This window comes from Pelobates fuscus, chromosome 7 (genome assembly GCF_036172605.1).
Source record: "Pelobates fuscus isolate aPelFus1 chromosome 7, aPelFus1.pri, whole genome shotgun sequence".
Lineage (NCBI taxonomy): Eukaryota > Metazoa > Chordata > Amphibia > Anura > Pelobatidae > Pelobates > Pelobates fuscus.
Window position 1 is genome coordinate 25,190,308 of NC_086323.1, and position 14,486 is coordinate 25,204,793.

The following is a 14,486-nucleotide window of genomic DNA, read 5'->3' on the forward strand; positions in this document are numbered from 1 at the left end:
CTCTAGCGGCTGTCAATGAGACAGCCACTAGAGGCTCTAGAGGCTGGATTAACCCTCAGTGTAAACATAGCAGTTTCTCTGAAACTGCTATGTTTAAAAACAAAACAAAAACAAAAGGGGTTAACCCTAGCTGGACCAGGCCCCCAGACCACTTAATTAAGCTGAAGTGGTCTGGGTGCCTATAGTGGTCCTTTAAGTTGTAATCTCAGGAAGCCAAATTTTGCATAATTTTATATGATTTTAGAACTTTTAAAAATGTATTGAAATCCTAGACATTGTGGGCATTTAACAATGAGGACTAATTAATGAATCTATTCATTTTCTTTATTAGCTTTTGGTGTGTATTAAGTCTTCCATTTTTTAATATGGTCTTGCTACTTAATATTGTTTTATATAAACATGTAGGTTATCAAAAGAAGGCCCTATTTGTCTCCTTTAAAAAATGATTTATAATGAGCATGGGTGCACTTAAAGGATCACTATAGTGTCAGGAAAACAAAGCAGCCCTTACCCTCAGGGTCCCCCTCCCGTGGCGCTGAAAGGGTTAAAACCCCTTCAGCAGCTTACCTTAATCCAGCGCTGGGCTCCCTCGGCGCTGGTGACCTCTCCTCCCCCACCGACATCAGCTGAGCCGAATGCGCATGCGTGGAAAGTGCCGCGCGCGCATTCAAAGTGTCCATAGGAAAGCATTTCAAAATGTTTTCCAATGGACACTCTGCGCGATGGAGGCATAATATGCCTCCAGCGTCGCAGATGCGCCTATAGTGGCTGTCTGGATACAGCCACTAAAGGTTGGAATTACCCTGCAATGTAAACATAGCAGTTTTTCTGAAACTGCTATGTTTGCATCTGAAGGGTTAAAACCTGAGGGTCCTGGCACCCAGACCACTTAATTGAGCTGAAGTGGTCTGGGTGACTATAGTGTCCCTTTAAACAGATAGGGGGGAAATGTGGTAGCATGAACACATGTCAGAAATGCTAAAAAAGACCTTGGTCACAAGTGCTTTGCATCTCAAAAAGGCCTTGGTCTTTAAGGGGTTACATTCTTATAGCAAACGAGCGCGTTTCTTTAACTGCTGATACAATTCCTAGCTTACCAATTTGTAATTTCACTTCTTACATCTTTCAGGAGACACAATATTAAAGGATATAAAAACAGATCTGTAACGGCTACCCAGGTAGTAAGGGGATATCAGCCGTTGGAGACGTCCTTTTCCTGACAAGCTGCTGTATAGTAATGGAGCTCTTAATCCCATCCACGAAATCCAAGGGTAGAGTCAGGCATAGCTGTAAACTGGAACAGAGTAACGGTACAATAAATCCCCTCCAAGAACGAGACGAGGCTACGTTTTGAAAGGTCAAGCAGAACTGAGTGCTGGTACACCCAGCCTGGTTTTTATTACAGTTGTGCACATACAGAACACACCTATGGGGAGGTATAAAATAACCAATCAAATAACAGTACAACCCACACATTCCCTCCCCTCAGATAAACAGTTAACATAATTATTATACACACATTTTTACCCGAGTTTTGGATGTACCCCAAATACTTCGGGTTCGGGAGTTATGGAGCTTCAAAGTTTTGACCGACCGCACAGACACACTAGCCGAAAATAGTTCCATAAGATTTGACCTTGCAGTCGGTCCTCTTTCGTGCGGTAAAAAGGCATTAAAATCTTGCCATCCATTCGTTTCTTAATGGTCGCTAGCATCCCCATAGTCTATTAAGTCTTTCCACCGAACAGCAGGGTGTTCGGAAGTTTTGGCACGAATTCCCGGTGTTATGGAGGTCTCAGCGGTGTTCGCCTACTCGAGTGTCAGATTTTGGTTCCAGACGCTCGACGACAAATCACCGCTGATCAGGACTAAGATGGCCGCGGCCATATGTAAAAGTCCCGAAATGGCGGCCACCTAGTAGGAGACAAGGAATTTGTGCGTTTGGATACGAATGGCAAATGTCGACTTGGGAGGCAAAATATCACATAATTAACAGCCGGGTGGTCCAGTGTTCGGTAGTTGGACTTGGCAACAAATATTGTAAGGTTCCGTTACACTGCTCCCCTTTTGTAGAACACTCCGGCAGACCCGGATTGATCCTTTTCAGGTCAACTTGGGGCTCTCCGACCGACTGTCAGGGTAGAAGTTCTGTTTGCCTGGACAGTCCATCTGCGTTCCCATTAAGCTTGCCAGCGCGGTATTGGATGGAGAAATTGTATGGTTGAAGTGCTAGACTCCATCTCAGTAAACGTCCATTATCTCCAGCCACCCTGTTAAACCATACCAGGGGATTATGGTCTGTAATCAGGGTAAATTCCTGACCATACAAATATGGGGTCACTTTCTTTAGAGCCCAGACCAGGGCTAAACACTCTTTTTCCACTGCCGCGTAACTCACTTCTCTGGGTAACAATTTTCTACTGAGATACGCGACAGGGTGTTCTCCCCCATCTTCTCCAATCTGGCTCAGAACTGCCCCCAGTCCGGCATCTGTATGGACGACAAATCTTTTGTTAGGGACGGGGGCAGATAGAACAGGTGCATGGATCAGAGCATTTTTCAAGGCTTGAAAGGTTGTTTCACAGGCGGGAGACCGCAGGACTATTCTAGGCAGGTTCTTTTTAGTTAGGTCTGTCAGGTGTTTGGCGAATGCGCTATAGTCAGGGACAAACTTCCTGTAGTATCCTGCTGTCCCCAAGAATGCCAATACTTGAGTCTTGGTGTGGGGTGTGGGCCAGTTGGCTACAGCCTCAACCTTAGCTGGTTCTGGGCGCTGCTTCCCACACCCTACCCTGTGCCCCAAGTACTGGACCTTGGCCATACCGAAGTTACACTTTTCTGGCTTCAGAGTCAGGCCCGCTGCCCGAATCTGATCCAGTACGGCCTCTACATGCCTCAGGTGTTCTCCCCAAGTTTCGCTATAGATCGCAATGTCCTCCAGGTATGCGCAAGCAAAATTCTGGAAGCCATCAAGGAGCCTATCTACCAAGCGCTGAAATGTAGCTGGGGCGTTTTTCATCCCGAATGGCATGACCTTAAATTGGTACAAGCCAAAAGGGGTGACGAACGCTGACTTGGGGATAGCCTCCTTGGCCAGGGGAATCTGCCAGTACCCCTTGCATAGATCAATGGTGGTCAGATAGCGTCCCCTGGCAATACGATCTAATAGTTCGTCCACTCGGGGCATGGGGTATGCATCTGTCACGGTTCTGTCATTGAGGCGTCGGTAATCGACACAGAACCGGGTCGTTCCATCCTTTTTGGGGACTAGGACAACGGGTGAGGCCCAGGGGCTGTCGGACAGCTCTATAACCCCCAGTCTTAACATCTCTTGGATCTCCTTCCTCATCTCCTCTTTTACCGCTTCAGGGATTCTGTAGGGAGTCTGTCTGAAAGGGTTTTGTCCTGGGGTCTCTACGTAGTGAGTCGCTAAGGGAGTGTACCCTGGCTCCTGGGAAAACGTCAACCCTTTCTCAGTTAGTAATTGTCGGATCTGCCCCTTTTCTGCGGGAGTTAACCGCTCCCCTAGCTGTATTGTATTGAGCAGAGTTTTAGGCTCCGGGTCGGCTAACAGATCTGGAATAGGTAGGCTGTCAGGGTCTTCAGTGGCCGGGATACATATGGCTGCCACATCCTCTGGTCTTTCCTGATAGTCCTTTAATAGGTTTACATGAAAAGATTTCTGGATCCTCTCGTCTTTGCTGCTGGCAATTACATATGTAGTATCGCAGACCTGTGCCACTACTTTGTAAGGGCCCTGCCAGGAGGTCTGGAGCTTATTCCCTTTGACAGGTCTAAGAACCAGAACCTTCTGGCCCACTTGAAATGTTCTCTGACGGGCGCCTCGATCGTACCAATGTTTCTGACGGCCCTGGGCCGCCTGGAGGTGTTCTCGGGCCATCCTGGCTAGGTGCCCCATGCATCTCCAGCACATATGGTACAATGGGAACACCCTCATGCTCTCTCTCTCCCCCTCCCAGTGCTCTCGGATGAGGTTGAGGGGGCCTTGCACTCTCCGTCCATAGAGCAGCTCGAATGGAGAGAACCCTGTGGATTCCTGCGGTACCTCTCGATATGCAAACAAGAGGTGCGGCAAGAATCGCTCCCAGTCTCTGTATTCCGCCGCAAAGGTACGCAGCAATTGCTTTAGGGTACCATTAAAGCGTTCACAGAGACCTGAGGGTGGTACGGTGAACTAAGCAGGGTCTTAATACCGCAGACCTTCCATAACTGTTAAGTTAGGTCTGCGGTAAACTGGGTCCCTCTGTCGGATAGGATTTCCTGAGGAAATCCCACTCTGGTGCATATCCCGACGAGAGCACTGGCAACAGTGTCAGCCTGGATATTCGTCAGAGCGACGGCTTCCAGGTAGCGGGTAGCATAGTCCACTACGGTAAGAATATATTTCTTACCAGAGGGACTGGGGTTAGGTAGGGGTCCTACTAGGTCGACGACCACCCTGCTAAATGGTTCCAAGATCACAGGCATAGGTGACAGTCGAGCTTTAGGGTGATCCCCTCTCTTCCCTACTCCTTGGCATACCTCACAAGTGCTGCAGTAACGCCGCACATCCTTCGAGATCCCCAGCCAAAAGAAGGTCTGGGTGATCCTGTAGGTGGTGCGGTTACCCCCTAGATGCCCTGCCGACGGAATGTCGTGGCCAATTCGGAGAAGTTCCAACCGGTACTTTCTGGGTACCACTAGTTGGCGCTTCTGCGAAGGGACACAGCCTCTCTTTCTGCCTTCGGTCAATCTATATAACCTGTCACCATCCCATATAAAACGTTCCCGCTCATCCCCTCTACTGTCTGCTAATTCTCGATACTTCTCGAGGGTGGGGTCCTCTTTAGTTTCCCTCCCAAACTCCTCTGGGGTGTCCCAAGCTATGGGTCTCCCTACCGTAGTGGGGTTAAAGGTCGGTTCGTGGCTTACCTGGGTCTCCCGGTCTGTTGTATGATCATCTGCGATACGGGTCTGTGAGCGGGTGGTCACGGGACAAGCAGCAGCAGGAGTAGGTAAATAAGCCGAAGTCAGAGGGCCAATGTCTTTGCCCAACACGACTTCGGCAGGCAGGTTATCCATGATGCCAACTGTGGTCTTTCCTGACCCGACTCCCCAGTCTAAGTGTACCCGGGCGGTGGGTAAGCGAAATACAGCCCACCCTGCGACCCGGACAGCAACTGTGCGAGTGGACACATATTCTGGCTTTACCAGATGTTTCTGAATCAAGGTGATGGTAGTCCCGGTATCTCATAGGCCTTGTGCTACTTGTCCATTTACACGCACCTCCTGGCGGTGATGTTGGCGGTTATCTGGGGAGGCAGCTTGTATCGGATCTGCCTCATACAAGATTCCCAGACATTCCTCAGGGCCCACCTCGGTCTCTAGGCAGTGGGCTACAGAGGGACGTGATGGAGTGACCTCTGTTTTGGGTGTTGGGCGTCTCCAGTTGCTATTTGTAGTTCCCAATGGGCAATAACGAGCAATATGTGCCGTGTTACTGCAGCGATGGCACGTCACCCTAGACGAATCCCGGGGGTAGTTGTTAGACCCCTGAGGACGCTGCGGTACTGGGGGTACTGGAGCCCGGAACTCTGGGCGTGAGGTAACGGTTGGGGCACTTGGTTCTACCTTATGAGACAGTCGTGTAGTACCCTGGCTTACTTTCCTCGTTTCCGCGTACTCATCCGCTAGCCGAGCCGCCTCGTTTAAGCTAGCGGGTCGGCGATCTCGTACCCAGTCTTGTATATCCGCGGACAGATCTTGGAAGAAATGTTCCATTAGGAACAGCTGCAATACTTCCTCTCCGGTGTTGGCCTTGCACCCTTGGACCCAATGTGATGCCACCCTTTGTAACCGCTTGGCCCATTCCATGTGGGAGTCCACAGCCTTCTTCTTGGACTCCCGGAAGCGGCGGTTGTACGCTTCTGGGGTTACAGCGTACCTGGTGAGCAGTGCATCTTTTACCCGTTGACACTGTGATATATCTTCTGCAGTAAGTGCTCGAAAAGCCTCATTTGCTTTTCCTGATAATTTCCCAGCCAGGATAGTGACCCATTGCGGTGGTACTTGGTGTAGTGAGCACTGTCTCTCAAAGTCAGACAAATATCCATCAATTTCCTCTTCACATTCCACAAAGGTTTTAAATGCAGTAAATGGTATTTTCTTTACTGCAGCAGTGGATGGGGGAGTAGGAGCTGTCTGTGTAATAGGTCTTACCAGCTCAATTTCGTATCCCCTCTGGTCTCGAATCTCTGCTCTTGCATCCAGGAACAGTCGCTCAATTAGTTCCACGGAAGTTGCTGGGTACATGGATAACCTCCGCTGTACCCTACTGGTAATCTCATCATCCTCGCTGACCGGGGGCCTGTTGTTCAGTGACCTCCATAGATCTATCCATCTTGTCCAGTTCCAGTAGGTCGGCTATCAGCTCTCTCTGTGGTCGGTTGCTGGCACTCCTTCCCCTAGTCTCCAACAGATCTTTCAGTGTAGGTCTCTTCAATCTAGCGTACTGGGACTCCATTCAGCACTTGCTTTGTGGATGAAAAGGACCATCCCACTGCTTGCCACCAATGTAACGGCTACCCAGGTAGTAAGGGGATATCAGCCGTTGGAGACGTCCTTTTCCTGACAAGCTGCTGTGTAGTAATGGAGCTCTTAATCCCATCCACGAAATCCAAGGGTAGAGTCAGGCATAGCTGTAAACTGGAACAGAGTAACGGTACAATAAATCCCCTCCAAAAACGAGACAAGGCTACGTTTTGAAAGGTCAAGCAGAACTGAGTGCTGGTACACCCAGCCTGGTTTTTATTACAGTTGTGCACATACAGAACACACCTATGGGGAGGTATAAAATAACCAATCAAATAACAGTACAACCCACACATTCCCTCCCCTCAGATAAACAGTTAACATAATTATTATACACACATTTTTACCCGAGTTTTGGATGTACCCCAAATACTTCAGTATCCCCAGATAGCCCTAGTCTAGGGGAACCACATATTTAAAAATCAGCCCATTCGGATAAAAGGTTCGGGAGTTATGGAGCTTAAAAGTTTTGACCGACCGCACAGACACACTAGCCGAAAATAGTTCCATAAGATTTGGCCTTGCGGTCGGTCCTCTTTCGTGCGGTAAAAAGGCACGAAAATCTTGCCATCCATTTGTTTCTTAATGGTCGCTAGCATCCCCATAGTCTATTAAGTCTTTCTACCGAACAGCAGGGTGTTCGGTAGTTTTGGCACGAATTCCCGGTGTTATGGAGGTTTCAGCGGTGTTCGACGACAAATCACCGCTGATCGGGACTAAGATGGCCGCGGCCACGTGTAAAAGTCCCGAATTGGCGGCCACCTAGTAGGAGACAAGGAATTTGTGCGTTTGGATACGAATGGCAAATGTCGACTTGGGAGGCAAAATATCACATAATTAACAGCCGGGTGGTCCAGTGTTCGGTAGTTGGACTTGGCAACAAATATTGTAAGGTTCTGTTACAAGATCCTTCTGAACAATTTTATAGTGGATGGATTTGGAGTCAGGGCAGGCTTAGAATGGTGAACTGCGGGGACAACACCACCCTAGAGACACGCCACAGGAAGAAAAACCTGCGCCCCAGAGGCATACTAAACAAGGGAATACTGAGACACTACGCACATTTATCAATGAATTGATTAATAACATGGGAATTAGAGACAACCCTGCACTGCTTATGATTATCTTCATGCTCAGAGTGAGGAAGTGAGCTGCGGCCCAGAGACATAATAGCTGTGACACGGGATATTGCAGCGAGATCAGCGATCATGAGCCGCTTGAGGGAGATGGGGACGATACAACATAAGGGACACACTGTCGCTATATATGCAGACCTTCCATTCTCAGTCCTGACAAAGAGGAAGCTGGCCCCGATTGCTAAGCGACAGAGAGCGCTCCATAAAATACTGCTGAGGAATAGAGGGGTTCCTATCGCTAGACAATGGAGACAAGACCACGATGTTGACGTCAGCGGATGATCCAGAGCCGCTCCTGCAGACATTGGGTCCATCATCGCACCCGCGGAATGCCGCATCAGAGATAGCAAACCGAGACAGGGAACATGTAGAAAGGGGCAACTGCGAGGTGGTGCAACCGATCAAGAATACACTAAGGAAAATGCAACCTCTATCAAGAGATCGACACCCCAACCTCGGCACTTCAGGACCACTCAGCAGTCCATGCAACGTCAGACACCTCACATGAAGAGAGTCAGCAGTGTACAGAGCAAGGTCCGACAACTCAACCGCATGTCACTTTAAATGCCTAGATCTCTCTAAATGCGATCACCCAGACTTAAACAGCAGGCTGCCTCATGTTATCATACCTGCAGTGACTCTGACAGCCGATAATGATATGTCACATGTAGTAAAATTGTAATGCCCATTTAATGTGTCGTTAGATCCAAGCAAAAAATTAATGCTGGACTGCAAAAGCTTAGTGTTCACTTGCCAACCGCAATATATCTCTGCTCGTTCATTAAATGGGACTGCGTAGAAATAATATAAAATAAAGACAGTTTATAGTGACTGGGAGGAATAATTAACAGCATTAAGAGCCCAGTTCTATAATATGGTACTGCTAGTACTAAAGACAAGTCTTAATCGTTCAAAAGTAGGAAAGTGTATGCTAATATTCCCTTTGCCACACTCCTTGCCAGCCAGCTTCTGAGTTGGGTTCTCTGGAACAAGGTAGGATAAAGAGAAAAGAAGCACATTACATGTGATGGTACTCACGCTGTCTTCTACATCTCCACATTTCCAGCCCTTTAGAAGCATTTTGGATGCAGGAACCTGGAGCTCATTTTCTAGGATCTGCTTGATATCTCCTAGAAATCAAAAAATAAAATGTCATTACATGCCATCCAGAAAAAAATACAATTCAATTATCTTAAGGAAAATAAATAAATAAAAGGGAAAAATCTAAAAACCTAGTCCCCACGTACACTAAACAAAAAAATATTACCCTGGGAAAGGACTCAAAAGTGTGTCTCTGTTATCATAAGGTGTCAGGCTACTGTTCCCAACAAATTGTTTACTGTATCAGCACTTGCTTTCCCAATACAACAGAGAGCTTTTATTAAGATGTTCTGCAAAAATCTATTTTAACATTAATTATACTATATATGAAGAATGGGTCACTGACATTTGCAGAGCTATTTCATGTAATTATTGTGGAATCCTTACAAATTAAGGCTGAGAACCATTGGATTATTTGGACAGGGCAATGTGGCCAATATTTAACTGTGCATGAAAGGGCATCCTTAACTAAACAGCTCTTCATAATGCTCAGCAGCAGAACAAAAAAAGACTTTTCCAGAATAGAGCGTCTTCCGTAAAGTCAAAGGGAGACTCCAAAAGGAGACAAAATGAGAAAGTGTCAATTCCCTAATTATCAATAGACTTGTGTGTTCAGTTGCAGTGAAAAAATGAAATTCCTGTTAATCTACACCTGAACAAATGGATCCATGGCTTAACCCCTTAAGGACCAAACTTCTGGAATAAAAGGGAATCATGACATGTCACACATGTCATGTGTCCTTAAGGGGTTAAAGGACCACTCTAGTGCCAGGAAAACATACTCGTTTTCCTGGCACTAGAGTGCCCTGAGGGTGCCCCCATCCTCAGGGACCCACTCCCGCCGGGCTCTGGGGGAAGCAAGGGGTTAAACTTACCTCTTTCTCCAGCGCCAGGCGGGGAGCTTTCCTCCTCCTCCTCTTCTTCCTCGCGACGTCATCGGCTGAATGCGCATGCGCGGCAGGAGCCGCGCTCGCATTCAGCCGGTCGCATAGGAAAGCATTCATAATGCTTTCCTATGGACGCTTGCGTGCTCTCACTGTGATTTTCACAGTGAGAAGCACGCAAGCGCCTCTAGCGGCTGTCAATGAGACAGCCACTAGAGGCTCTGGAGGCTGGCTTAACCCTCAGTATAAACATAGCAGTTTCTCTGAAACTGCTATGTTTATAAAAAAAAAAAGGGTAAAAGCTAGCTGGACCTGGCACCCAGACCACTTCATTAAGCTGAAGTGGTCTGGGTGCCTAGAGTGGTCCTTTAAGAGAGGCTCAGATTGGGAGCCAAAACATTACCATTCCACTCTAAAGTCTGCATTTTTTTGCTACGTCCTATGTGCGCCCAGACACTTATTTTCTATCTACTTTTTATCTGTTACATAAATCCCGGATAGATCGATTCGTTCAGGCTTCGATCAGCAGTAATGTGGTTTGTTCACCGCAGGTAAAAAGGATTTGTCTACAAGTTATAAGTACAAAATTATTCCATGGGTAAGCTGGCACCACAGGCTTCTTTTAATGGCAGTTGCATCTCTACACGAACAAAGTCTTTAAAAGTGGTGCTGGGGTCTATATTTGGCAAGGGCCCACTAAAACCCAAAACGCTCTGGCCCGCAATGTATAATAAGAATAAATAAATAATATTTAAACACAAAGAGACATCAATCTTCCATGTACCATACAACCAGCCACATAATAACTCGTGTCCCGTTGCCGGTTACATCTGTAGAGGTGCATCAGAAAATATGTATTGTATGTATTGTATGAGTGATTGCTTAACCCCTTAAGGACACATGACATGTGTGACATGTCATGATTCCCTTTTATTCCAGAAGTTTGGTCCTTAAGGTGTTAATATAGTGGACATATCAAGCAATTTGCTAAATTATTTGGCAAGTAAATAATGCTTAAGCAATATAATAATTTGACTCTCGGGTGACAAGAATATTTTTAAATACAATGAACGCTTGGGGGTCTAACAGCCTTCACAAGTCTTTACTTTATTCAAATGTATCTACAAAGATCTTTTTAGGCATATTTATGAATCATGTGGTGTGTATTTATACTGATCTTTGGCAGATATATGGTTTGACACAGTTTAAAGGGACACTATAGTCACTAGAACAACTACAGCTTATTGTATTTGTTCTGGTGAGTATAATCAGTCCCTTCAGGCGTTTTGCAGAAAAAATGCAGTGTTTACATTAAAGCTTAGTGATACCTCCACTGGTCACTGCTCAAATGGCTGCTAGACGTGCGTCCTGGGGCAGTGTTGCACAGTGTGACTGACAGTCAGTTTATCCACCCTCTGCATTGAGACACTGAGCTTTCCTCATAGAGATGCATTGATTCAATTGACAGTTTGGCTTGTGCTGACTCTGCCCCTGATCTGCCTCCTTGGCAATCTCAGCCAATCCTATGAGAAAGCATTGTGATTGGCTCAGAGAATCACTTCTCATTGTGTCAGCCAAGCAGGCATATCAGAGACTCCTTGCACCAGACAATTCAGGGAGCACTGGGAGGACTGTAACTAAATTCCCATTATTTGTGCCTAAATCAGGTGTTTAAAGGGAAACTATAGTGCAAGCAAAACAAACTCTTTTTCCTGGCACTATAGCTTCCCCCTCTGTTACACCCCCCAACCATATTGTGCAGAAGGGGTTAAAACCTCCTGTCACTTGCCTGGGTCCAGCGCTTAAGTCCATCGGTGCTGGCTTGGGTCCGCCTTTGCTCCTCCCTGCCGACGTCAGCTTATGGGGGAGACCAAATGCGAATGCGTGGCAATGGCCGTGCTCGCATTATTATTTCACCATAGGCATTATTTAATGCTTTCCTACGGGCATTCCGGTGACGCAAGAAGTCCTTATTCATAACGTGAGGACGTCCAGCATCATTTTTGCGACCAAAAGTCACCTAAGCACCCTGAAGTTCCTTTGAAGTGGCCGTTTGGTAGACAGCCACTAGAGGAGGACTTAACCATGCAAGATAATTATTGCAGTTTATAAAAAGGTAATGGTTCAGAGTGATGGGTACTGCACACAGACCAATTCAATGGGCTGAAGTGGTATTGGTGCCTATAGTCTCCCTTTAATAGTTTTGGGGCAGGGGGCTTATTCTGTGACCTGTGAGGGTAACCTCATAACAGCAGGTATTGCAGTCTTATGAAATGTATGATAATTTACTGTAATTAAGCCAACTGTACCAGTCACCCAACCATTCATCACCACGTTCACACTTACCAACAGTGCAGCTGTCATCAAGCACCACATCCACGTTTTTGTCTCTGTATTCAACTTTGAAGTCCAACATACGAGAAAGGCGTTCTACGACCTGCCGATTTGAAACCACAGGACGAAATGCTGATGTAGAGGATGAGGTGGGAACTGCAGCGGTTGAAGAGGTTGCAGCGGGAACAAATACAGGGCCTTGTACTGTCTCTGCACTGAATTCACTGAAAATACATTGTTAACGTGTGTCATTAAATGTCTCATGTCTTTTTTCTTTTTTTTTTATAGCTTCTTAAATGCTTATTTGGGATAGATAGTGTAGGAGAGCAAAACACAAGCAGTAAAAGACAAAAAAAAAAAAAAAAGAATACAAAAATTAAAAGAATTAATCTAGGAACCAAAAATAAAAAAAACAGATGTTATGCTAAATAAGGGTATTCCAGACATCTAATACTGTATCACTTCTAGAAATCATAAACTTAACTTAAACAATAGAACTATTACAGGGCAAGCAGAGAGCCAATTTAATTTAAAAAGTGATATATTTTTAAGAACAGTTGTAAAAATAGGAAAATTCTTAACAAACAGCACAAGTTTTCATAAGACTACTATAAAAAGGCATGTTTCGTTTACACAACAAGCTACATTAACAATGGCTTTCCTATGCTGTAACAGACAATCAGGTTATTGTTTTATTTCACACCACTATCACAAGAGTGTTGGGCTGTAACACAATAGTTCAGAGTGAGTTATTGACATAAAACCACGAAGAAAGGTTATTGGTCTTGTAGAAAAAAAAATAGATAAAAACAGAAAAGGGCACTTCAAGAGATGAGTAAGTGTCAAAACTAGTATATAACGTGCTTTCCCAAATAATTAGTAAGACATTAGCAAAGAAAAAAAAAATTATATATATATATATATATATATATATATATATATGAACCAGCCTCGCCACTGGGCATTGGAGAAGACTGATTGCCAGCCTCCTGCCCTGTCACTATGGCCCCATGTTGAAATGCTTGATTTTCCCCCTGCAAAGACCTGAAAGCCGGGTCATTCTGTACTTTCCCTATGTGAGCAGTGTTACCCCAGATAGCTATGCCATGGAGCCCATTCGTATAACGAGAGACTATGTGAAAGACTTTGACTCCATGGCAATTGAACTATATGTATTTTATCTGAGCGCCATTCAGTCATAATGTGCGCTCAGATCTAAGCTATCTGGGGATATGTTGAATGTACCTGTTGTATGCAATACTGCACAGTTATATATTTTTATGTATTTTATTGTATTTTGCTACCAGGTGGCTAATGGAGTTTTGCCTCTGTCCTTGGAGATAATTGGATTACTTCCCAATTATCTCCAGGATAGAAGACTCTGTGAAACTGGTTTTGGGCAGTAATTGGACAAATAGGACTTTCCCTTAACTTTTTAACCCCTGAACCGATTGCCCTGATTTTGAGTATGTGTATATTTCAAGCATGCCGATTCTGAAAATGTATGTTTTATGTGAATGGCATGTATATTTTGGAAGTTATTAATATTTTGTAAAAACTGTATTTCTCTGCCTGTGATAATTATATTACCCATTGTGTTCAGCAATTGTATCACAGGCAGAGGGGAGGATTTTGTGTGGGAGTGTCTGTGAGTATTGTACGGATTGATTAGTTGTATTTCAAAACCCTGTGGGCAGTACTATGTTTGTGGATTGTGAATAAAAGAGGCTGTATGTGCCAGTACGGTCAGTTCTGCTTGACCTCAAAACGAGGTGTCGTCTCGTTATTGGGGCAATTGAATTGTATGCTGATTGCCAGGAGTGTAAGCTGATTGTATGCTTTTCCTGTTCAGCTGTTTACAGCATTCATATGCTTGAGAGCATTTGTATGCTTCTCCGGTTTGGTGGTTGTGGTGTCTGCTGCAGTGCTTCGAGTCCTCAGGAAGCACTAGGAGCATCCTTCAACGGAGGTACCCAGTCGGGGTGCCCGTCGATCCGTTACAACAAATGAATATAACATACAATACCCGGGTGCTTCCAGCGCAGAATATAAGAAAGTAGTCAACGGAGCACTCCTTATGGAATTTTAACAATCGTGACTTTAATGAACAATTCTTTAAATGCACGATTGTTAAAATTCCCTAAGGAGTGCTTTTTATATATATATACATATATACACACACTCATACAAACATACATACACACTAGTAAGGAAAATACCTTATGACACAAAAGATGTAATAAGTAGAAATACAAACGTATATTCTGAATATGAATATGACAGGATACCTAAAAACAGAAAATACACAACATAGTGTGAACGGTTTAAAAACATATAATGAAGAAATAGGGTAGGAGTTCCACTCACATGACTCAGAGCCATCACAGGCTCTGTATAATGCTCTAGGGTGCCATAAAGGGCTATCCGATCCAATTCCCCA

The 14,486-nt window shown here is 45.3% G+C and overlaps 1 protein-coding gene across 2 annotated transcripts in view; it reads right to left on the reverse strand.

Moving 5' to 3' along the window:
- Positions 1-14,486, reverse strand: part of FAF1 (Fas associated factor 1) — a 241,721-nt gene that overhangs the window by 148,967 nt on the left and 78,268 nt on the right. For both annotated transcript variants that reach the window (XM_063427802.1, XM_063427801.1), the window contains exons 4-5: positions 12,059-12,270; positions 8,766-8,857 (exon numbers count right to left, since the gene is read on the reverse strand). In XM_063427802.1, the coding sequence (XP_063283872.1) occupies positions 8,766-8,857; positions 12,059-12,270 (304 nt within the window). The remainder of the gene's footprint in view (positions 1-8,765; positions 8,858-12,058; positions 12,271-14,486) is intronic.